Source organism: Falco biarmicus, chromosome 4, assembly GCF_023638135.1.
Source record: "Falco biarmicus isolate bFalBia1 chromosome 4, bFalBia1.pri, whole genome shotgun sequence".
Lineage (NCBI taxonomy): Eukaryota > Metazoa > Chordata > Aves > Falconiformes > Falconidae > Falco > Falco biarmicus.
The window spans coordinates 453,189-478,616 of record NC_079291.1 but is presented as its reverse complement, the minus strand read 5'-3'; the positions used below and the strand labels follow the sequence as shown (position 1 = coordinate 478,616).

Genomic DNA, 25,428 nt, shown 5'->3' with positions numbered 1-25,428 from the left:
AGCAGGGAAAGCATTAAAGAGTTAAATCACCTTGTTTGGTAGGCAGTTAAGAACGTGAGTCAAAATTGCCACTGCTTTTTGTTGTTGGTTCAAGGACACGGCTGTGAGGATTTTGATGGTATGTGCTGCGTGGATTTTAGGCGCCCCATTGCAGCAACATGTTATCAAAATCTGAGAAAATTTCAGCCTTTTTTGGCATCCATTCACTCAATTGGCAGTATTGTTTGTTTGCTATTGCCTTGGTTGCTGTCACGTTTGCAAGGGCCCTGCAGAACATGGCAAACCTGGTACTAGCTGTTCAAAAACAAAAAGGGGAAATTGTATAATTGTACGGAACAGAGACAGTGGGTTATTTTGACATTGATAATATGTCTCAGTTGGTTTTTTATTTGTTCTATTACTTATACCTTGTTTTTACTCTTTCAGTTTCAAAGGTTTTTTTTGTGCAACAGGAAGGGGGAGATGCGGGAGCGGGCTGGAAACTAGGACCATGCATGGCAATCAGTTAGCTGAGGGGAATGTGCTCGAGCTTGTCTAGACAACAATTAACATGATGGGACATGTTTACAGAGCACAGGGGAGTGGGGGACGGATGGCACCAAGGATGGCGCCAAGGAAAAGTAACAGCTTGCTGTTAATTGATGGCAGCTAACCACCAATCGGGGATTGCCTAGTATGCAAGGCTTAGCTTCAAGAACCAATCTGTTTAAAACGCGCAGCTTCTGAAAGTGTATAGAAACTCGTGCTTCTGTACAATAAATTGACATTTGCTTGCATCAAGCTGCGTCCCGTCTCTTCATTCGCCGCAGTCTGGCTGTGCTGCTCGCGCACCCTGCATGAGAAAGTCAGTAGCTACAACAGAGGAGCACAGAGGCTGCTTGGTCACACCGAGGAACCCTTCCCACTCCCAGCCTGACTAGCTCTGCACCAGCACCTGGAGCGCAGGGAGCAGCTTTTCCTTGGCATATACATGATTTCCATTTGGGAGATAGCTTTTTAAGTAAATCAAGTTGTTTGGCCTTAAAAAAGGGAGAGAACAAGTCTTTTGCATGCTGCATGAAAGAAAACAGGGAGTCCTGAAGGAAACTCTCCTGTGCAAGGACAAGAGCTGCAGCCGCGCACCATCTCTGTGGGCAGGCTGAAGAGCAGCTCTGGGCTGTCTTTTGGCAGCAAGAGCCAACACCTCCCAGCTGCACGCTCCTGCAACACCTGTGAGGGCCAGGAGTCCTCCACGCTACATCCCTGTGGCCCCCAGGAGCTGGATGCAGTTGCCTTACCCGCTCCTAATGCTGAATGCCCTCCCCTGCCCTGACAGGGAGGAAAAGTGTGGCTGCGGGTGCAATATCGGGGGTATAGCTGGGTGGCTCTGTGGGGAGGGTCTCAGAAGAGCCCTGCAGGGCGTCCCCACAGCAAGGGTGCTGCAGTGCAGAGCCAAGACAGCTGAGGTGCTCACTGGAGAAGCAGCACCTTTAACAGGGGAGGAAGGCAATTACAGGGCTCAGAAACTTTAGGAATCCTGCCCAGCAGTTTTCTCAGCTCTCTGGGACACCCAGGCAGGAGAGAGGCTATGCACATAAACATCCTCCAGTCCCTGCCTTGGGAGCAACGTGGTGCAAATGGTGGGGTAAGGGAGGGACCCATCCTCTGTGCTCCGGTTACCTCTTTGGTCACAGGGGTCTCCATGCAGCACCCTGCCAGCGTAAGCTGCACCGGCTCACTGCCCTGGATGAAGCACTGCACACCCTAGTACTGGGTGGCCTGGCTCAGCTTAGAGGGGTGGAAGGTCACAACAAGGGGACATCCATTCCTGGGGAGTTGTAATCCTTTGTGGGGCTGATGGAGAAATCTGGCTTGAAGCTCTCAACATCCCACTTAAACCTTGCCAAAGAAAACACAAGGACAGGGAGGAAGGATTAGCAATCGGAGGCTGCAAATTCCATGTGCTGTTTCTAAGCCTCCTCTCCCACAGGATCTCAGGCATGATGCTGAGCCACCTGGCAATAAGGCTTCAGAGGCTGGGTAGGACTCAGCTGCACCCTTCTGTAAACAAGCTTTTGGTTGCATCCCTTGCTAACTTCTAGGGCCTGACTGCACAGCCTTGGCTACACAACTCTCCAGCGGGATGGAAAAGCAGACAGGAGCAAGCTGGCTAAGCTACAGCTCCATGCAAGCCTCATCCAAGCTCTCAGCCCTCAGAGAGGACAGGTTTCTGCATTACTTGACTCCTATGTCGCCCATGTTCTGCATGATGATGCGCTGGGACACGTAGATCTGCTGCACCACCGCTCCAAAGCCGAGGTGTTCCTGGTTCAAGCTCACATGGATGCCCTGGCAGGAGCCCTGCACTGTGAACAGGGAGTGCACCAGGCCACTGCACTCCAGCATCACTTCTTCGCTGAATGGCTGGATGCGGCATTTTCGGGAGAAGATCACCTCCACCTTACAGGTGTCTCCTTTGGGCTTCAGGCTAAGTTTGCTGGTGGGGTTCAAGCAGAGAACCTGCCCAAAGAAATGAGGGGAGACTACTTCATCTCGCAACCAAGCTGTGAAACCTCCATTGCTAAAGTCAGAGAAGAATCTTCCGATTCCTGTTCCATCCCCACCAACACTGCCCCAACCCCATTCTCTCTCCCGTATGCATTCCCAGGTACCAAAGGTGCTTTCCTGTGGTGTGTCCACCTGGCCGTGGTGAGATGAACTATGTCTTCTAAAGTAATTTCTTGTAAGCTCCAAGAGAGCTGTAATTCTTAAGTCTTTAAAGATTCATTTATCTCCCTTACCTTTCCAGATCTAAAGTACATGGCTGCATCCTGATGTAGTTGTGTCTAAAATTCGTTAGAGGAAGTGTACCTTCTCTCTTCTGGCTACTAGGTGTGATAAACGCAGTCATGATTCATGTCAAAAATAAAATGTAGTGTGATAAAAGTGTAATTGTTGTGCCTGTGTGTATCTGGGACCTGTATCGCAGTTGTGGTGAGTGGGCACGTGTGGTTCTCCTTGAGACAATGTGATGACTTCGCCTTCCCCTGAGGCAATTGCTGCTTGGAAAAGCCGGCCAAAGGAGATAAGGGAAGCATGCCAGGGAAAGCCTGACAAAGGAGACAAAGACCCTGAGATTTGAAAAAGCGTGCCAAAGGAGAGCCAATAGGAGGAGAAGGCGTACCGTGACGACTCAACTGGGAAAGAGCTGGACGAACATCCGTGAGAAGAGATTGGTCAAGATCCGGGCATAAAAGACGCTGCTTTTAGGACTCAGGTGTGTGTGTGGTGGAACTAATTGAGTTCTCCGTGCACCCAGCACTGTTTTTGCTTATTGTTTCTCAACCTAAATTGATTGAACCCAAAATAAAAATGTTTTAATTGTTATCGTTTATAACATAGGGGATCCCCAACACCTCACTCAGATGAGGTGTTCACATCACATCTGCTGGTGGAGCAGTCCCAGCAGGGAGGACAGGACAGTGTACAGGCAGCCAGGACAGCATACAACTGTAATTAGCTACTAGCTCCTGCCCAGAGCAGCTCACAGCTACCTGCAGGCACACTAAAGTGCTCTCCAGTGAAGGAAGGGGCCTTACCCCAGCTTCTTGCAGCTCGGGCGTGGTGGACATGATGCTGAGCTTAAAAGCGAGAGGGGCAGCACTGTTTTTTGCCATGGTGACAATCTTCTTCATTGTCTGTCATGGGATCGCGATGCCGTCATATACCGCTGCCAACCCGAGTGGGGAGGCGCCACCGCGCATGTGCGGCGCCAAGGCTGCGGTACCGATTTTTGGCCGCCAGGTGGTAGCAGCAGCACGCCACCAACAGGGCGGCTGCAGTACCCAATTTTTTTCTCTAGACGCCAGCATCGCTCCACCCAAACTGAAGGCAGCGCCTGCGCAGAAGCGGCTTGACCCCTAGGGGCGGGGTTTCCGGCCTCGTACGCATGGGCTACGCACACGGCCCCGGGAGGTGGTTCATTGCCGGCCAGTGCGGCGCCCTGGAGCGGCCGTGGCGGTGCGGGGCCTTCGCCGGGACCCTGGAAGACTTTCGGGCCGGGACGTGTGGCGGCGCACTGGGTGAGCAGGGCGCCTGGGGGCCGGTGGGCGAGCCCGGGTGCGGCCGTCGGGAAGCGGCCGGCTGGGGGGGACGTGGCGGGCCGGCGCTCGGCCGCGGCAGGGAGCGCCTGGTGGCGGCGGCGGGCGGGCTGAGGTGGGGCTGAGGTGGACGGCCCGGCCCGGGACTGGTGCGGCTGCCGGCGGTTCTCGTCTCCCCGGCAGTGGCGGTGGTCAGCGGGCTGCTCACGGTGCTGCCTTTTTTTTTCTCGGAGCCGCGCCGCTGCCTCAGCGAGGAGGCGAGGCGGAGCGGCCCCGGTGCTCCCTTGTGGCGGCGGGGCCCGGGAGGGGCGTCGGCCCGCGGCGCCCTGCCGCCCCCCCGCCGCCTCCGGGTGCCCGGGCAGCCGCCGCAGCTCTGCGCGGGGCTTTGTCTTTCCCCCAGCCGCCGGCCGGGGCCGTGGCAGCGGGCTGGGGCCGCAGGGGCTGCCCTGGGGCCTGCGGTAACGCTGGCGCAGGGGGGCGGCTCCGGAGCCTCTTCAGCCCCTGCGAGCGGGCACGACGAAAAAGAAAGCCGGCGGCGGAAATTCCCCCCCGCCCCCGCGGCTGCTGTCTTTCTGTACAAAGTATTACAAAGGGCAAGCGCGAGGAATTGCTGGTGCCTCGTGGTTACGCAGCCAGGCCTGCTGGGCGCTTGAACCAGCGCGTCCAGTCAGGTAGCATTGTTTTTCTAGTTTGTAAATGAGCCTGAGGTTTAAACCCACTTACATTTCTGTATGGCGGTGTACTTGGTCAGAGAGCTCAGTCGCACTGACAGAGCTGGCACAGAGTTCCCTTGGGACTCCAGACTTCACTGTCTTGTTGAAAGGCTCGAGAGCCTGCTTTGGAAGTCACTTGGCAAGGCACAGTTTTGCCATGATTTTGGTATTTGAATTGTGACTGTAATGCCACGCCATGTATGTCTGCTATAAGGTTCATGGGAACAAGGGATGGCTGATTTCAGAGCGTTTTAAGCACCACAAACTCTGGCATCCTATAAAGTCTTCAAATCTATTACAGATATCTGGCAGGTGAGGCAAGCTCCTGTTTGTTGGTAGTTTTGCGAGGCAAGTCTTTGCCTAGGCCCTCTGAAATTGCAACAAGGACTCATGGCTGCATTTCGGGAGTAAAGCTGCCGAGTGAATGGGCTTTTCCTACGAGAAATCAAGCAGCTGTTCTGGCAAAACTTGACTTTGGTTGCATCTTTAAACCCTAGGAGGATGACTGTCCTGGTTGTAGCTGGGATGGAGTTAATTTTCTTCTTAGTGGCTAGTCAAGTGCTGTGTTTTGGCTGTGATGTGAGAACAATGCTGATAACTGCACTGATGTTCTTAGTTATTATTGCTGGGTGATGTTTATACCAAGTCAAGGACTTGTGGGTTCCTTGGGCCCTGCCAGCCAGAGGGCTGGGAGGGTACACAGTCAGGACAGCTGCCCTGAAGCAGCCAAAGAGGTATTCCATACCGTGGGACACTTGGAGGGTTAGCTGGGGGCAGGGAGGGGCGGGGAATCATTGCTCGGGGCCTGGCTGGGCATCTGTCAGCAGGTGGTGAGCAGTTGTACTGTGCATCACTTGGTGTTGGTGTTTTTTTTTCCTTTTCCCTTCCTTGGGATTTTACCCTTTTCTCCCCACCTCTCCATCCTAACTGTTGTTGTTGTTGTTATTGCTGTTGTCCTTATCTCTTTATTCTGTTTAAATTATTAAATTGTTCTTATCTCAGCCCTCGAGTTTTACATTCCTTTCTGATTCTCTTCCCCACACCTCTGGTTGGGGGGGTGGGGTGTGGGGGTGGTGAGCGAGCGGCTGGGTGGTGTTTGGTTGTCGGCTGGGGTTAAACAATGACAGTCTGTTTTTTGGAGCCCAGCGTGGGGCATCGAAGGGTTGAGATAACGACAGGTCTAATCAGACTGTGTTAGATTAAATTGTTTGCAGTAGTCATTGTATTAAATTAATAGGCTACAATGCTGGCTTATCTGTTTTTGAATTTGCTGCCCAATCTTTACATCCTGGTAGGCTGACAAATGGGACAAGCGGTTAGAGGAATGAGCCTCTCTCCAGGGAAGGCTCCAGTGACTTGAACTTTTAGCCTAAACTATCATCTTACTGCATTTACTTTGTGTGTGTTAATGCTTACCTGATAAATGTATTTCAGTTGATTTATCAGTTTAGTTACAAGTTGGAGTAAGTGGTCCTTGGCTATACATAAACCTCTCCTCTGCTTTTTTAACATGTTGTGTGTCATAACACTTATTGTTGTACTTCAATACAAACCAGGAACGAATCTGGTAGTGTTGCAATCTAACGGTAATACTGCATTGTCTTTTCTTGTCTGTGAAGAGAAGGGAATCAAGCCGACTGTCGCTGTTCCACCAGGCAGGGTGGACACCTGAACAGCTTCTGTCTCAATGCCCAAGCCTGGGCCCAGCCCAAGAAACGACTGGCTGCTTCAATAATTTGGCCATAAGGTATTAACTGGTTGCGTGGCAAGGCGCCTAAACAATACTGTCTGTTCTTCGCTTCGGTATGTCTCATCTGTAATGGATGCTTAAACGTTGGGTGTTGCAGGAGGCTTGGAGAGGCTGTGTTGGTCCCTGGCCAGCAGGCCGTGCCCTGTGGCAGGGGCTGGGGTCTGCGGGTGGGCAGAGCTGCGGTGTGCAGGGGTGCAGCCCGTCCCCCGCTGAGTCACTCTGCCGGCTGCTCCGGGGAGGCTGCTTTGGGAAGCACTTTTGGTTTTGTATTCCTCTTGCTGAGAGGCAACGTTTTATTTTGTTCTCATGAGATTTTGTCATGTTAGTTTTAGGCCCATTTCCCGCTTATTAGTTAAAACCTGGTCTGCGAAGGACTGGGGCTGCCCTTCTCCCACCCCTGCTGTGATGTCACGTGCAGATTTTGTATGTGAAGTCTCTGCTCTGTTATCCGAATCTTGAATGAAGATACTTAGCAGACTAAAGCTCAGGGCTGACCCCTGTTCAAATATCTGTCTTGTTTGACAGTCAACTGTCGAGAATTGGGCTCCAAGTGCAGTATTTTGCACACCCGTTCAAGCCGCCCGCCTTATGGTAATTACAGCATGACAGTGTTTCCCTTGTTTGCTTATAGGAAAGTTTCATGGAATAGGGTTATGGGGCCTGAGAAGGTTAGGATACAGTCCATCCCCTGCTTCCCTCTTCTTCACTGATCTAATTATCCTCTTAAAGGAGTTAGAATGGTATGCCACTACTGGCTCTTGGTGACTGTTTTCTAGTGCTGTGTTACTTTTTAGGTGCTTGTACATTTGTTTTGGTGTCCCATTCCCCTGCCCTGTGGTTCATCCTGGTATCTTTTCATATTGAGTTGAGGCCGACCAATGTGTCCCTTACTGCTGCTCCTTTCACTATAGGAGCAGGCAGATAGGGCAAGTAAGAAGCAGTGGTAAAAGTGCCGAGCAGAGGATTTGGTTCTCCCTTTCCCAGCCATCCCTTTGATTTGCTTTGTGACTTACTCTCTGCTCCTTTATTACCTCTTCTTTAAGAAAAGATAGGTATTTACCATACTGCCATAATGTGAGTTTTAATTAACCCACAGCTGAACAAAGCAGACCAGACCTAGCACAGATAGTTCTGTCATTCATTGGCATGCTTTAGGCACGTAAAATGGGAGGAGGTTTACCCTGGAGACTTTTCTTCTCTAGTTGTTCAGCCTCTGGCGGCACCATCTATCCATCGCCCACCTCAGTCCTACCTTTCATTTCAGGGCTGTGCAGATTATCAAGGCATATAGGTTGTGTGAGGTCTTGATTTTCGAGCCTTCCTTCTTTGGAGGAGATGCCCTTGTCTGCACAAGGGGTGAGGTATGTGTCACTGTAGATGTCCACCCAGAGCTGGACACCTGGCCATCCTGACATGAGGTGTCTTGAAATGGATGTGTATCAGTCATGCTAGTCTATACATGTGCAAGATATTAGGAAGAACTATAAGAAAGCAAAGGCAGCGTAGTCGTGTATTCTGCACATACACACCACACACCGTGGTGTTGTTCTAAAGCAGCCTTCTGCTTTCAGCCTCCCAGGCAATGTTACTTTACAGGACTGTGCCTTTTTGTGATGGTTCCCAGGCTCCTTCAGTCTCTTACTGAGCCCTTCTTTTATGGATGGATGGGTTTTCTATCGTAGGTGGTGATCAGGGCTTGTATGTAAATCTGGAGTTTGACAGGTAATCTCAGTGGAGCAACAGTAGTGGGTAACAGGGTAAACTGAAGCCTGAAAAAGGCAAGAGCATGCCGGCAGTTCCAGGCAGTGAGGCTGTAAAGAGGCTGTGTAAGGACACTGGTGATGACTAATATGTTGTCCTCTCGAGATGCAGACTTGTGTGGTTTGCAGCAAAACAAAATAGCGTGTCAGCACAGGATACAGGTGCATTTCCACAAGTCATGACAAAACAAGCTGGTTTGCCTTTACAATTCATTTATCAAATCACTTCCTGTTCCCATTTTTAGGCTAGAGGCTAATGATAAGTATCACTTCAGGAACACTACATGATGCTCAGCTCAAATGATGTTCAGTTAAAAAGCAAAACAAACAAAAAAACCCCACCTCCACGAAACCGGAAGAGGGTCTGTTTTGGCTTGAAGAGTATTAAGCAACCTGGGAGGACAGCTGAAAACACTTTGCGTATGCCAAAGTGAACAAGAATTTGTGTTGCCAGTTTGGATTTGGGGAGTATACAGAGATGTTAATGCAACAAATCAGTCCTCAGTTCAGAACTTAGATGGTCGTTTGACTGGGGGGGGGACGACGACACGGACACGATGACCCTCCGTTACTTTTTTTTTGTATTTAATCAGTGGAAACTGCTAGCTGGGAATCGATTTGGGGATCAGATCCAGAAACACCTTTCTCTGAAAGGCAGCAGTAACAGCAGTTCGGTAGAAAGGATAAACAGCTGGATAGTTTGATCCCAAGCATGCTTATAGGTGTCTTCTGACACTGAATATTGGTCAAGACCCAGATTACTAGAAATGCTGTCCTTCCAGGCTTTGATGATAATTAAATGTTTCTATAGGTTTTCTATTAATTAGGATATGTAGGGGTGTTTATTGACCATTGAGAAATAAGCTCAGTGTTTATCAATCTTGCTGTGTTGTTGGCCGCTTCAGCTTGTTAGAATTTGCCACTTTTAATTTGAGGGCAGAACTCTGTGGTTTTTATGCCTATTCCAAGAATTCACGAGGGAGAATAAAAGGCTGTGTGTTGTTTTCAGGTGGGTTTTTTTTGTTTGGTTTGGTGTGCTTTTTTGGTTGTGATTTTTTGTTTTGTTAAAACAGAAACCACCTCAGACACACTGTCATGTCTTAGTCTTAGTCACCTCCTCATTTGCTACTTCTGTGCAAACGTGCTGCATTAAAATGACAGTCTCTCTCGGTCTGCCCTTACGGAGCCAAGGCAGTTACGGCTGTGATTCCAAAGAGAGGCTATGTCCTTTATTTCATTTGTTTCCTATTAGCTGTAACAGAGTCACTGGACAGCACTGAAGGATGCTTTACTCAATATCCTGTCCTATTTTTATTTACCCAATTGCCTTAACGGCACAGAAACCATTAGGAACAGCCTTCAGCAATAAGTATTTAGACCCTGTTCAGAGCTTTGAGCACAACCATGTGAGTTATCCACTCTGTTTCTCTGTGCTGCTTCAAATTTAAGTTTTTAGGGTAAATGTGGAGTGTGATCAAGTACATTTCAGAGCAATTTTCAGGCACTGCTTTTGGAGCCCGTGACAAAGTGCAAAAGTGAAATAACGCCTCCTGCACCGCTCATCTGCATGGGAAGCTGTGGGAACAGCACTAAGCGAGGGTTGAGGGCAGAAGGCTTGAGTCTTCTACTTCTTGCCTACAGGTAACAAGTCCCAGTAACTTGCCCCGACAAGGGACTGGGGCTCTGTGGCGGAGTCTTCCCTGCCTGCCACGTCCAGTTCCTGTAGCCTCTGGGGAGGGATGGTTTCGGCAGCTCCCTCTGTGCTGACGCTGCAGGCAGCAGCTGAACCAGCCGTGGGCTGGAGCCTATGAAGAGGATCGGAGAAGTGTACTGAGTTTTCTGATGTCCCATCCCCGGCTAGGTGCTCCCTTGTTTTTGGACCAAGGGCTCTGGGGATGAACTGTGCTGAACTCTTTACAGTTTATTGAGCCTCCTGTGACCAAATGTGGCAATGACCCCGCTTTATTGAGACGAAGGATGTCTGATGCTAACTAGTCACGTCCAGTGGAAGCCTGTGGGAGTTAACATGGGCATAGAGAGCTCTTTAATCCAGTGCTTGGTGGCACCAGCTGCTTTAATTTTGACTTAAATGAGACCAGGCACTTGGAATGCACACTGCAGAGATGTTCCACTTACAAGCAAAGCATTTGGCATTTTCGCTTTTTAAAAAACCTGAACGGGCATTATAAAAAAGGAAGCAAGCTGAATTGTAAAAAAAAAATAAAAAATAAATCAGTGAAGCTATCAAGGAACTATGTGTACCCTCTAGAAATTCAGCTAGCGAACATACCAATGGGTGAGATTTGTGCATTTTTCTTGGTGGAAAAATATTTCTGCCCTGTGAGCCCTGAGGATGGCTCTGATAGCAGGGAGAGGCAGTTTCTATCACTGTGCAGAAGGGTGATGCTTCTGCTTTCCTGGCTGGGTTTGGTAGTGCTGTCAATGGTGATTGTGTGGCTCTACCAGATCAGTCATTTGAAATGTTGCCACTTGTTATGTATAATTGGTGGCTCTGGTCTGGTGGGAAGCTATATCTACCGTTCACGCTGTGTGACAGGCCATCAAGACCATGTGTCAGACTGGTTATGCCTTTACTGGTGGCTATAGACAAATAGAAGATCAGAGGGCAAGTGCTGCTCCTCACGTTTGCTCTTTCCACCTTTTTGCAGGCTCCATGAGAGAGCACCTAGATGTGTTTGAAGCGTCTGGGAGTGAAGCAGACATGGCTTTGCCACCTCCGTCAGGATCTCGGAAGGGGAAAATAGCAAGAGAAGCTACCAAAGCCCCAGCAGAATTGGGACAGGGGAGATGGGAGCCCTCAGTAGGGTTGGACATCTGGGAATTGTGTGCCAGACAAGTACAGAATAAATGCTACATGTGAAGCAAAGACACCATAAGGTGAGGAGTGTGTGAAGGGCGTGTTTGTATGGGAAAGAGCAGTCTGATGGCACAAAAGGAAAACTGGTTGAACACAAGGATAAAATAAATGAAAACATAAAGCAAAAGCAAGAAAACAAAAGTAGTAGGTAATGTTTATTTGGAGGGGAGTATGTGTGTGTAAATCCCAAAGCTTAGGAACAGCTTGCAATTTCTAAAAAAACACCCCCAAAAAGGGCAGGACAAGGGGAGAGAAAAGAGACTGGTCTAGGAGAAACATCTAAGACCAGGGAAAGAACCTGGAAAGGGCATGAGGTTTAGCGAAACTTTGAGTTGTCACTAGCAGCAGGGATGTCCACTGTTAGCCTGTACAAATGTGTGATCTAGTAGTGACACGGCCTCTCCTCTTTCTCCTCTCGGTCCCTGTGCTCCCCTAATACATCTGCCTAGTCTGGGCTCTGGTCCTGCCCCATCGCCAGGGTGTTTGTGCTGTGGCCAGGCTGAAGGGTCCTTAGTTTCTATTGTGCTTGTGGCGGTTCACTGCAGTACAAATAATGGATATAAGCTAATTATTAATGTAAGCTATGTTGTCATAGGGACACTGAGTGGGAGAGGAAATTGACTTATAAAGTAGAGGTTTTCAAAGAAATTATTTACCAAAGAGCTTTCTTTGTTGATGTGTTCTGTACCTTGGAAATGGAGACAGACTGTTAAAGAAAAACTCGAGTAAAACAAGAATAAAAGAAAAACAACTGAGAGGTTACTGTACCATGTGCACGCTATTGCCAAACAAAGAACTTCGAACTTGATGACAAAGCTGTATATAAGCTTGCATGATGAAATCTGAAGTTGGATAAACACAGCTTGGTTTTCATTAATAGTCTAGTGCTTGTAATCTGTCCAGCATCATAAAGATCTTAAAGCTGAGCCAAGTTTTACGAGACCTTGGGTAAGTTATAGTTTCTGAGGGAAACCATACAAAAAAGGATGGGCTTTCATGCCAAAGCAGACAAAAGTTAGGGTTTTGACTGTGTTATGCTTCACGTTTCAGAATTAAAGGCTAAGCTCAAAGTAAAATAAAACTGGGACACTTCTGGCCAACAAAAGAAAGTTAACTGGAGCTGCTGCTTGCTTGCTGCTTTGTTTTTGGGTTTGTTTCTTTTTTGTTTTTGTTGTTGTTGTGACAGTCTGTAGTCTGCCTTTGTGGTTTTTTTTGTACTTCCCACATTGTCATAAATGAAAATGGAATACAGATTCTGTTCTTCCTTTTGTTTTCTTGTTGACAAACATCTGGAGACTCTGCTTCTATAATAACTAAGCCTTAGCAAGCAGGCCTTGCTCTACAGTGTCTCTTGGGAGTGGTTATATTACTACTGGCTCTGCTCTAGAGGAGGAAGACGGCTCAACTTGTGTTTTCCTCTTGCAGATGTTGTCCTGGAGAAGACCATGCATAAGTGCATTCTGAAGCTGTTGAAGAGCCATATTGAAGCGATGTTGAGAGAGTTTCATACTGCAGATGGTTCTTGGAAACAACTGAAGGAAAACCTTCAGTTGGTGCAGCAGTGGAATCCTCAGGAACTGGGCGTGTTTGTTCCAACACCAGACTTTGTGGATGTTGAAAAGATGAAAGTCAAGTTTGTGACCATGCAGAAAATGTATTCACCTGAAAAGAAAGTCATGCTGCTGCTGCTGAGAGTTTGCAAATTGATTTATACTGTAATGGAGAATAACTCGGGTATGGTGCTTCTTGTGGTTCAAGGTCATTGTTTTTCTAAAGCTGGGGTTCTTTTTTGGTGGAGGAAATGAGACCACCTGATTCTGCATGTTTGTTTCCTTCTCCTGGAGCTCTTGTGGCATCTCCTTGCCCTTTTGAGAGGGATTCTTCCTCTCTGCTTCCTTCCTGATATCTCTGCATCTGGCAGCACATCTTACAAATTCAGTGTGAAGCAGAGTTGTGAAGCGGCTTAAACAAAAACCCCAGCCACCAGCTTTGCTTGACTGTAGGCATTTGAAGTTGGCTGTCAGAAAGGCTGTCCTGTAAGCCTAGAATTTGACACTGGTTTGAAATTAGTATTTTCCTGGAAATAGTAATAAAGGATACACCCAGTATTTAGCTGTAGTAATTCAGCAGTGTGTATGCAATATGGCAATTATAAGGGCTCCGTGTTAATGGCTGGAGTGAAGCAGGCCCCGATCCAGTGTTTTTGGTTTGCTGTGCCTCTGAATGTTCTCATTTGGACAGTTTCTTTGTGTTTTTGCAAGAGAAATAGCATCTATTTCTATGCTGTAGCAGGAGTCCCAAAGTGACCTTGAAACATAGATCGTGAAATGGAACCACAGACCAGTTAAGACCTGCTTGATTAGGCAGTGGCACAATTAAAACGCTTTGCTGGACAGCATGAATTCATAGGTGCAGCTCTGTTGCCTGACGTCTTATCATACACTGCCGTGGTAGGTCACAAGCTACGGTGAAGCAATGCTGGTGGTAGTGGGAGATTTTTTTACCTAAGCGTAAGCTGCTGCAGGTGGTTGGCAGTTTTCTTTCGAGCGCTGAATCTGCAGCTGGGCTCCGTGCTGATCAGGATGCTTGCTTTCTTTTGAGATTTGAGGTGAATGGTGAAAGCTTGTGGCTGTAAAACACCCCCAGGCACTTTGGCAGGATTTGGGCAGGAGCTTAGACCTGGCTTATTTCTGTGCAAAATCCTGCATTTTAAAATGGATATAGGAATCTTTGCCCAAAGTGATGTAAACTTCGGTTTTTTTCTCCATACTGTTTTATCACATTGAGTAAGGTATTCCCAGCATGCAAAAGAAAAGTACTGAGAGGCTGCTGGTGAACCATTGTACTGAGGGGCTTGGGCTAAGATGCAGCAAATGCTCCTTGGGTTGTCTTGCTTTGTCCTGTAAAGTTTTAAAATGTGGCATCAAGCCAGCACCTGTTTCCAGTACCTGCATTGTCCTGTAATCTCAGCCAGATAAGTGTAATACCTGGAGGGTATGTCTTAGCTGGTCTGACTTTCAATATCAGCCCTTCAGTCCTCTGGAGTTTCTCCATAGTTTAAATTGGCTCCTGATCTTGATGTTTCAAGTGACCATCACACCGCTTCTGCAATGAGCACAGTTTGGCCAGACCCAGAGATCTAGCCACATAGTGTTTTCTAAAGAGAAAGTTTAAATGCGATAAAAGGAACACAGACAGACCTAGGTACAGCAGAGCCTCTGTGTGTTGCGTGCTGTCCTTACCGATGATGCTTCACCAGCTAGCTGGGAATTACGTGAGGCTTTGCTCACTGGTGTTTTTAACCATGCTCCATCAAGGAAATGTGCAGAGTTTTCATGTAAAATCTAATAGGCTTTTATATGCAGGCTTCTCTGCTGGGTTTCAGACTCAGGAACTGGTACTTGTGGCTGGATCCTTCCAGAAAGGGGACATCGTCCATGCATGTATAAAGAAAATGCCCATTATCTCTTAGCCACTGACAGAAGTGCGGGTGGAGGTCAGGCCAGACTGGCATGGCTGCCTTTTGTGAGTTCACCAGTTGAGCTGACGCCAAGGTGAGCCCAGTCTTTAAATTCCCTTACGTGCCTCAAGGTCTGCACCATCCAATTTGTGCTCGTTAGAAGTACAGGATGAAGCTGGACGCTGCCCACCAAGTGTCAGATGATGTTCTCTTTGCTGCACATCTGTAACGAGAGGCTCTAGAGTAATACAAATGTACTGGTCAGTAAAGGCAGCAAAATAACGCTTTCCTTTCAAACACCGGAACTGGTTAAAGGGTGTGATTTGTCTATCGCTGCCTGTGTTCTCTTTGACCCAGGGAGGCTGTATGGAGCTGATGACTTCTTGCCTGTGTTGACATACGTGCTAGTCCAGGGTGATACGCTGGAGCTGGATACTGAAACTGAATACATGGTGGAATTGCTGGATCCATCTTTGCTGCATGGAGAAGGTAATCAACTTATTTCTATTAGAACTGAGTGGAGGGCTGGGGAAGGGGGATTCTTCCTCACCTCGTTTGAGTAGAAACCCTTTTGACGGAGTCATGTAGTCGGTGATGTCGGTAGTGTAACAAGAGAACCTCGTAATTATTTCCACCTTAGAATAAGGGAAGGCTGGTTAGCTTGCAGAGTTACAGCCCCAAGTGACCTTGGAATCTACCGACGTATATACTGCCTTAGGAGGGAGTGTGTTGTTTTCAGCCAAGAAGGAGGAGGTGTCCTGACTTAGCAAGCAAACACAGGCTGTGCAGGTGCCAGCTGTGGTTATCCTCCTGTGCCTGAAAATGTCCCGAGAGTATGTATGGGTCTGCAGCGTTCAATTGAGTGGTGAGACCTGGAGTGGGACCCGGGTTAGGTGCTTTGTAAAAACTTCTGGGGGAATTCTCTGCCCCTCTGGGAAAGTGCTTTTGAGAATGTTGTCCCCCTTAATGATCCTGGCTTATGCCCGATACTTGCTTCTCGCAGAGTATTTTTGTGAGGCCTAAGAATATGTTTCTTAAGGCGCTCTTGAACGATGGCTGAAGTCTGCTAGAGGCAAGGAAATCTCCCTCCTTTCTGTTTTCACGGTGGTGGTCTTAACAAAGAGGTATTCTGCCAGCCCTTGGTAGGCCCCAGAATCTATCAGTTTATGAGGAAGTTTCAGAGGTTCTTGTGACCAAGCTCAGCTGTGAGTTTTAAGTATAGGTGTATATGTCCCATTTCTGCCATCTCTTGGGTTGCTGAAATTGCTGTATCCTTTTACATGCCGATACGCATGACAGAATTGTGTCGGGTTTCCTCCGGTTCAGTACTAGTCTGTTCCCTGCTTTGTGTGCAGAGTGCATCGTTCAGGAATCTTAGGACAGAAAATACTTGAGATGTGAAGCTGGAGATAATTAACATGCTGAAAGGCAGAAATATTTACTGGGCTGTTAAGTCGTGTTGTTTTTAATGTAGCAAAAGTTGTTCATCTATTGGCTGGCCCTGTCTGTGGCACTAGCTAAACTATATGGTGCAGGAAAAATTTAGTGCTTTGGGGTTGTGCGGTTCAAATGTAAATGTATTGTCCGATTTGTCTGGTGGGTCTTGTGTGTCTTCCACGTATTGAAGTTGTCACAGAGCTGAAAGTGAGAGGATGCTGTCGGTAATACAGAAAACACTGCTGTGAGCATAGACTGCATCTCTGAATGACTCCACAAATAGACTGTGCTGCCTCTTAATCGAACACTCCCACTCAAACAGTTTGCTTAAAGAGCAAGAGAAATAAATGATAGCCTGTCTTTTGTTTCTCCTGGTTGCTGAGGACTGTTGCCTCCTGTTGAGACTCCTTTTCCTTTGTGACCTGCAGCTCCTTTTGTACATCAGCAACTCTGTTGTGGCTGCACTTTTTTCTCCACTCATGTAATAAAGGTGAAGTCTGGAGAGCCGTACACGCTGCCTCCCGAACTAGTTGGACGTAGTGTTGGACATAGGTGAACAAACACAGCCTGCCTTTTAAAAAACAAAAGCAAAACTTATGGGATGCTTCTGGGTACAAATCACACGCTCGGTCATTGCTTTGCTGCCACTAAGGGAGTCGCTTTTAAGTTCCTGAACAGTCGTAGTTGGTCTTATGTTGCTTAAACAGCTATGTTTATTTGATCCCCACTTGAAGCTCAGGAAGAAAACAAATCGCTGTTTGGAAACCATTTAGAGGAAAACTCATGTTCCAACTTTGTAAAAACACTCGGGAGTAAAGGAGCAACACCGGTCATTTAAATAACCGGCCACCCCCAGCGCTAGCGGACCCAGAGTTAGATACTATTGCACCACTTTGATAATACGGAGCCCATGCAACCACTGCATGTCTCTTAGCAGCTGAGAACACACCATCTGGTATTTTGCAGGCCAGTAAGCTGTTTTTCTTTACGTATAAATATTTTGGCCATAGAACGCAGGCATTTCCGTGTGTGTATATTTATTAAAAAAAAATAAATTGTACTTTTTGACTGTGACCAGTTGGAACTGGTGTGGTGTTTGTGACCACTCTGAGTTGTTCTTCCCCTGCTGTCCTTCACAGGAGGCTATTACTTGGCAAGCACTTACGGAGCACTTGTGCTGATCAAGAACTTCCAGGAAGACCAGTCTGCCCAGCTGCTGAGTTCAGAAGCTAGAGATACTCTCTGGCGATGGCACAAGAGGAGGACAACTAACAAAACAATGCCTTCAGTTGATGATTTTCAGGTAGAGCTTAGGGCTGAAGAAAAAAAAACAACAGGGGATGGTTGTTTTTTTTGAAAATCTCCATTTAAGAAGTATGATTCATAATGGTTTCCTTGGGGCCACGAGTGGTGTGAAGCAGTGCCGAGAAGATGGCTGCCAAATTTGTCTCTGTTTCAAAGTCTTTGCACTTCATAACAGTGTGGTTATGATGGTATAAAGGAAACACTAAATAATGGAGCTTTCCCACTGTCCTTTGTATTTAAGTCGTGCAGAGCGAGGACAGACCAAATGGTGTTTTAGATTCAGCTTCTTTGTATGCTTTGCTGTTAAAAAGAACAAACCCAGATTTCCAGTGGTATAAATCAGCACAACTCCCCAGTAGTGACTGGTGCCTTATTGCAGGTAATAGAGAGGAGACTTGGCAGAAAAGCTTGCCTATAATTTGAAAGTTTAAGCAAGGAGTAGAGTTCTATACTGTGGATGTCTTCATGTTTGTGGTTTGTTTTGTGGGTTTTTTTCTCCCCCCTCCCATTTCTTGCTGCTCTTTCAGAGTAGGGCAGTAACTCCAACTGAAGAATAACAAAACAGTCGGGATTACTTCATCTTTTAAAACCAAGCCGGCATGCCTTTCATGTAGGAAAAGATTGTTACATAGGTAGGCATGCTGTTGTCTGTCCAGATGCATCAGTTTGCGAACTGAAGCAAGGAGGATGTTGGAATCGAGAAGAAAGGATTTACTCCTTTGTGTCCGGTTGTTTACAGTTCATACCACAGTGCAAAGTTGCTGGAGAGGCTAACGACACCCATCAATAAGTTATGATGTAGCTAAGAGCTTGATAAATGAAGGTACGGGGTCATCAGGAGGTAACTAAACCTTTCAGTTGTGGCTCCTTCTGCTTTATCAGTGTCCATGCAAACAACCACAGCACATCACTGAACAGGAAGGAGCTGGGAAAAGCAGCAGTCTCCCACAATTTGCCTCTCTTAGGAAGAGGAGAGCTGACGAACAGAAATTCCAAACTGTGGCCAGTGCACAAAGCTAGTCCATCTTACTGGGATCCATTTTATATTCTGCTTACCTGTAGTTAGGTGTCACATTCAGGTAGCTTGAGTCTGTTCTTTCTAGCAAAATACTACATTTAATAGGAAAATTAATCACCTTTGTATTTCTGCTGGATGACTAAATGACAGAAGATTTTTCAGCAGGATCTTCTATTCAGTTTCACTTTCTCTTCCTCAGCAACTGAACCTCAGCCAAGCTACCTGTACAGCTGGATGCCGTGCTGCATGCTGGAAGATGCAGGGGAGCACGGGAAGAGCTGGCACCAGGTGTGTCCAGGGCTGCTCCTTTTGTTGACTCTTTCAAAGAGAGCCTCAAATCAGTAAGGTTGCTCCACTTCCAGGCTATGCTTGGCACAAATTCAAGCACTTTGCTGCCTGCCCAGAATGCCAGTTTTCCATCTCCTTTCTCCACATCTGCAGTCCTGAAATGAAGCACCTTCCCTACAATGAATGTGTAACAGCTTCAGCTTAACTCATCTTTCCCACATTGAACCAGGATGTAGTCGCCACGCGTCTGTGGTGCTGTCTCACAGCCTTACCACCAGCTTTTGGGTCCTAGAAAGGCCTTCATCCTCCCTCCCTCAAAAAGATGGAAAAGCAAAAAATCCAGTATTTTGATGATGACGAAATACAACTTGCTGATACTGCACAAAGAATTTTGATACTTCCTATATGAGTAACAGGCATTTGCACAAACCTCAGCCTCTCCTTGAAGCAATCCTGTCCATCTGGAAGCATCAAAAAACAGGTCTTCTGTGTGTTAACTCTGTTAGAAATTGAAACTGTAGTGTGCTTTGCCTTATTTAGAGCTGATTTGATTTCTTTTATTATTTATTTATTTCTTCACACGGGCTAACAAAAATGGATTAGTTCTGCTCAGTTGTAATTGTTTAAAAGCTGTTGCAAAGTTCCAGTGCTTCAGTCTGCAAGCTATCAAAAGTTTATTAAAAACCCAGAGTGCTCTTCGGAACTGAAGTCATATGAGCATTCTTCTCAGTCTTAGCTTTTAACAGCTTGTTCTTAGGAAACATAAATTTTTACCATTGTGATTTAGCATGCTTAATTTATTCAGCGTACCAACATAAGTATCAGCTCAGTAAATAAAACAGGTCTTTCTTACTGTCATTTTCTCCATCTCCTTTCATTTTACTGCTTTTAGTTTCTAATTGCCGTTAGTTTCTTTGCAAAAAAGCACGTGATGGCAGACTGCTTTGCTCATGTGTCCAAAAGTGTTTTGTGGTTGGGTGGTTTTTTTCCAGTTACTTTTTATTTTACTTTTTAAATACTTTTTGAAAGGTAGAACTGCGTTTCCTTGTAGGGCTTGTTTAGAATTCATCTGTTACCAGTTGTGCACACGTGTGAATTTCAGCAGAGAAAAAAAAATCCAGCTTTTGCCTCATGATCATACGGATTTACTTTAATGTTGCAGAGTAAATTTTCATTCTGCCTCCCTCTAAGCCTGTTGCATGAAATTTGGTTACATCAGGCTCAGACACCAAATTGCCATCGGTTAACGTGATGAAAATGTCCTGCATGAAAATGGATTGCCTTTTGCATACTGCAGCATAAAGAGTGAATGGCTTATCGTGCAGCAACCTGTGGATCAGCACCCTTGTGTGTTGCTGGCAGAGGGCTGGGTTTTTTTCTTTTTCCTTCTGACGAACATAATGCGTGAAGCTTCTCTTCAATAGTATTAACCCAGCATTTGCAGCATCATCTCTTGGACGTGCTGCCTCTGATGTTTATTTTGCTTCACAGCATTTAGTTTCCTAGTAAGGCCAAACACCAAGTCCCGTTAAAACCACTGACGTTTTCAATGGGGCTTTAAGACTGCTATCTGTTCATTTCTAATTGCAGGGTTAGAATGTGAGCCAAGGAAAGGAGGATGTCAGCTTATGAATTTGTTATGCCTGCCACAGTCCTACCACCAACATCAATTCACAAGGTGGCTGTAATGTACAGGAATCACTAGTGTGTTTCACAACTAGAACATAGACAGGCTTGCTCTTTGTTGCTGAGCTTTCTGTTTTCAGAGGATGAGGTTTGGAGGTTTTGTTTCTGATGTCTGTTTTCTCATTCTACAGAACTGCCTTCGTGTTGCATTCCAGGAAGTTAACAGTGCATGTACAGGAAAGACCTTACTAGTAAGACCCTATATCACTACCGCAGATGTATGTCAGCTTTGTGCTGAAAAGTTTAAAGTGGACAATCCAGAAGAATATAGCCTGTTTCTTTTTGTTGATGACACCCGGCAGCAACTGACAGAAGATACGTACCCTCAGAAGATTAAGACAGAGTTGCACGGCCGCCCACAACCCCAAGTCTTTCGCTCTGTCTACAAGCACATTAACGGTGATCCATATGGTGCCATTTTTCAAAACAATGAGTCAGCTTCTTAAAACCAGCAACTCCTTTAATTTCTGTTCCTTGTTAACTCTTGAAAACATCTTTGTTGGCTGCCTGCCTTAGGAGCTAAAACAAGTCTTAAACCATAAATACCTAGTTAAACACACATATTGCATACAAAACCCTGTGTAAACCGTGCGTATGGCCAGTTATACAGAGTGTTCCACCTGTGTGTTTGAGCCAACAGCCCATGAGGCTGAATTTCTTGTACCACAGACTCTTTTGAAGCATATTATACCATGGCCCTTTGCAGGTCTCTTTCTGTAGTGTGCAAAAATGTATTTTCTTGCACTCACTCTATAGCTGAATATCATTTTGACTCAAGTATATGTATGCTAAGACAAGTATTTCATTAAACTGGCTGATATGAGCTCAGTTTCACCAGCATGAGTTTGACAAGACTGTCCGATGTAGCGCATCAGTTAACTCCTCATTACTTGGATGATTGCAACCTTTCCTAATTTTTTTAATTACAGAGAATCGCCTTTTTTTTGCATATATATATTTGTTCCTTCCAATTGTTTTTTTTCCCCTTGTTTTGGGGGGTTTGGGAAGGTGGGCACAGAATTAGAGTCTTTGTGGGGACCCAGAAAATGAAGTGTTTAATAGTAAAGCTTAAAGTGTTTGCTGTACGGAAGGTTTCTCTGTACCCACCGCATCAGTTGCTTATTTAGCAGTGCCTGATCTTCATAAGAGTGCCCTGTGGAAGTCTGCATATTCATTAATGAGCTAACAGTAGCTTGGCTCTGTGTAGAAAGGAGAGGAACTATGAAGAACACACACCCATCCCTGCTTTTATTTTTTATTTTTCCTTAAACGTCCAGTGTTTCCAGGGCCTTTGCTTTCTCTTGCCACATTGGCAAAGCTTCCCAAGCTCTATTGCCCCATAGTCACGAAAAGTCTTCAGTAATTGCTGGGATGGTGAGTGAGTTTTGGGCTTCTAGCCCTCCATTCCTTTGGTCGTGAATTCCACTCAGTTAAAGACTCGAGAGAATTGCTTAAAACTTGCATTTGAAAGTCACGCCTCAAACAATGAATTTGTGGAGATCCATTTATTTACACTAACGAAGAAAAAACTCTAATACTGCATCAAAATGAAACTTAGTGGCTGCTGAATCACTGAATAATAGCGTGAATTGCTGCTTAAGCCTTTACCACAATCATTGCAATGTTTGTTTGTAGATTGCTTGTTTTTTTGTAAAGTCGTGTGGCTGCGTGTGGTGCATTATTCCCAAGGTGCTCCTTACTGCTCTGATGCTCTGTATGTTCGCAGCACTGGGTAAAGTGGAAGGCTCTGTGGCTGGGGAAGAGTGGCTTGGACGTGTTACTGCTCTCCCTGTTGCACCGGAATTTCAACGGCTGGGTTTGGTTGCTAAATTGATGAAACTACTGGGAGAAATTTCAGAAAAGTGAGTAGCATGTTTATCTCTAATCTTCTAAAAGTAACCTCTCAACTGACATGGCTTAGGTATTTGACTTGCATGAAAAAGACCCAGAATTTTGCTTTAAGCAGTGTTCTGATTCGCTGAGGATTCCCTGTAATTAGAGAGCAAGACTAAAAATGTTATGTGGCTGTGTAAGATCTCAGGGTTTCTGTGAAAGCTAACTTGCCAGAATGAGTAGGATGTAGCCTAAATTCCAATAGAGATACTGTATAAAAAAATGTCCTTGTTTTGACAGCGAGAGAATTTCATGGAGTGTCAACACTTTGCTGTAGGGTCTCCAGCGTGCATGTTCAGTAATCAGTTCAAGTTCCTGCAGGCAGCCTTGGAACCAATTTTGAATGGCAGACACTACCTTAGCTTACTTTCTTTGTCATGCTTGGCTGCTTGTACCTGCTGAAAATGTAATTGAGCATCAAATGAACCCACAGGGAAATGTCCTGAACTCATGGTGGTAGGGCAACCCCGTTATAATTGGTAAAATGGGAAAACTGCACATTTTGAAGAAGCTGCCTCATGAGAAGGGCTGCATTGTGTTAGGTGACTGAACTTTGTGACCCGTTCTGCCACTGCCCCCTGCCACACACGTCGAAGGAGGCCGTCCCTAAGCCAATGCAATTGAAAATGTGGATTTTTAGATTTATTTTATTTTTTAAATAAAAGATTTCTTACGTGTATATAAGACCTGTGTGAGTGCTTAGCTTGCCCTATTCTTTCTGTTCATAATTCTGAACCCATAGGCTGGTGTAAAAGAATGGTTATGTGACAAAAATAGAATAAAATCTGAGCTTCTAGTGGGTTTGTCCCTTGGGAAAGGAGTTGCATCTGTTACTGCAGTGTGAAAGGTGTTTGATTAGCATATGACATCATCAGACTTGCTCTTGGTCGGATTACAAGTTATTGGTTATTTAGCAATACATTCACCTGCTATTCTTTACTGTGGTTTTCCTTTGGTTTTATCTTTCCAAAGAAAGGGTGGATTTTTCGTTGATCTCTTTGTGAGAGTATCAAATCGGGTTGCAGTAAATATGTATAAACAGCTTGGCTACCGTGTGTACCGGACAGTATCGGAGCGCTACTCTGCTAGCAGTGGAGAGGCAGATGAAGATGCTTACAGTAAGTGGTTGTTGTGCCTTAAGTTGAATGGAAAGGTTCTTGTGTTGAGGGTTCCTGGGCCTGTACAAGTTCAGATAGTTGTTGATGAATGGGATTCTGTATACTGCTTTAGATAGCTTTTCCTACTGAAGAGTACATCAGTTATGAGACTTGATTGCAGGAAACGGAATGAAGCTGTGTTAGGGGAAGTTCAGGTTAGGATGTTAGGAAAATCTTATCCACTGAAAGGGCGTTCAGTCAGGGCACAAAACCTGTCAAGAGCTCAGGGAGCATCTGGATGGTGCTTTCAGTCATATGGTTTAGTTTCAGGTAGTCCCACGAGGAGCATGGAGTTGGACTTGATGGTCCTTATGAGTCACTTGCAACTCAAGATATTCTAGGATTCTAGGAAATCTTCTCGAAAAATGATCTTAATGTAATAGAGAAGTCACTTAATGTGGCTTTGTGCAATGACTGTCTTTAATAGCGTTATTTTCTTTTGCCATAGATACGAGGAAAGCTCTTTGCAGAGATACAGAGAAGAAATCAATTATACCTCTGCCTCATCCAGTGAGACCAGAAGACACTGAGTAACTGTAAACTGTGATTCTCAGACAACCTAGTAAGGGTCAGTTTCCTTCTCCCCAAAGCCCACAAGAACTTACAGATGAGAAGTATTAGGCTCAATGCTTTTCCCCATGAAATATCAAAAAGCAATATTGAGAAGCTTACCAACGCTGCTTCTGTTGGTATTGGCTGTATATTCGTGCTCTTACCCTATTGGTCTTCCTTTTGAACCGTGGCACTTTGGAGACTATTAAAATGGAATTGCCTCCTGTATGGTGTTGTCATGGTTTTCCTTCTTGGCCACAAAACAGTCCCCTCACTTTGTCACTCTCACGGAGCCCTGCTCCGAAACTGAAAACGTCTGGCCGCTGCTCCCACACAGAAGGTGCCAGGAAGGAGTTCTGTTGCTGCTCTCGCCTTCCCTTTGCAGCCATATAACTGCTGCGACAAAACCTGGACTCTCTTCTTTCTGAGCCACAAAACCAGAAATTTGGTACATCAAAATACACTCTCCAGAACTCAGAGGTCTCTGTTTCTCTGTGCCTTTTACTTATCTCATTCCCTAATTTAATTATTGGACCCACCTATCCCTTCGCAGTCTGTCTGGATGTTATGGATGCTGTTACTTGGAGGCGTTGACCAGGCACTTAGTTCCAACACAGGTTTCTGTCACTGTCTTCCCTGGAATTTCTTGGAGAAGAGTGCAGAGGAGTGAAGGCAGAAGGTTGATGAGCATTGATAACATGCAGCTGTGGCCTTGCCTCCAAGGCAGTGGGTTGAGGGACATGGGTGATGAGCAGCTGTAGCTCGTTCCCACAAAGTGGTTAAATAGCCCTGAGGAGTGTGGGAGAGGGGGTTGGATGGAGGGGGAGTGGTCTGCCCTGCCCCTGCCCTGCAGGATGAAATTCCTGTCACAAGCTCTAAGGCACATTAAGGAGAAGGGGGCACAGTTTGAGTTTTCCTCCATGTAGGCATCAGGGAGGTACAGCTCTGAACTTAGTACTGGCCGCTACTAGGAGATGCTTTAAAGTGATCTGAGTGTGGCTCTGGGTACCCAAAGCTGGACAGGGTTGGCAAATGCTGATGTAGAGTTTTGGTGGTAAACTTGACCAGCCTGTCTTAACGAGCAGGCATGTTCTTTGTTTGCAAGCACTGTTTAGTCCCGCCTAGGCATCCCACAAGTTTGAAGGGCCGTGGTCACACAATGAACTGTTGCCTGTGCATGTTTGCATTTTAAGGAGCATGCTGTAGTTGTATTTTCTCTGTTTGGCTTTGCATTTGGGAAACAATGTAGCAGTTAACAGCTCAGCTGAAGAAGCACGATACCTGACGTGGCAGAGAAGGAGGTGTGTTTTACTAATTTTTTGGTGTGCATCAGTTTGACCCCAAAATGACATTGTGTCAAAGCTTGTGGCCAGGTTCCGCTGTAGATGTTGACTTGGGGAATGAATGGCTCCAGGTGTGCTTTAGGAGAGCTCTGTTGGTGTAGATGTGCTG

The 25,428-nt window shown here is 46.1% G+C and overlaps 1 protein-coding gene across 1 annotated transcript; it reads left to right on the top strand.

Moving 5' to 3' along the window:
* The first annotated feature begins 3,916 nt into the window (after window positions 1-3,916).
* Window positions 3,917-24,204, top strand: LOC130147306 (ras and Rab interactor 2-like). Its single transcript, XM_056334244.1, has 8 exons — window positions 3,917-4,061; window positions 12,606-12,914; window positions 14,998-15,129; window positions 17,217-17,380; window positions 20,506-20,806; window positions 22,101-22,236; window positions 23,240-23,385; window positions 23,873-24,204. Exons 1-8 carry the CDS (start codon window positions 3,929-3,931, stop codon window positions 23,956-23,958), a joined length of 1,407 nt encoding a protein of 468 aa, XP_056190219.1. The 5' UTR covers window positions 3,917-3,928; the 3' UTR covers window positions 23,959-24,204.
* The last annotated feature ends 1,224 nt before the right edge of the window (window positions 24,205-25,428 follow it).

Bases quoted from the DNA above. Each gene is read 5' to 3' on its own strand.
- LOC130147306 (XM_056334244.1), top strand. From the start codon at position 3,929: ATGGGCTACGCACACGGCCCCGGGAGGTGGTTCATTGCCGGCCAGTGC. The intron at 17,381-20,505 runs GTAGAGCTTAGG...CTCATTCTACAG, and splicing joins CTTCAGTTGATGATTTTCAG to AACTGCCTTCGTGTTGCATT. The intron at 20,807-22,100 runs AGTCAGCTTCTT...GTATGTTCGCAG, and splicing joins TGCCATTTTTCAAAACAATG to CACTGGGTAAAGTGGAAGGC.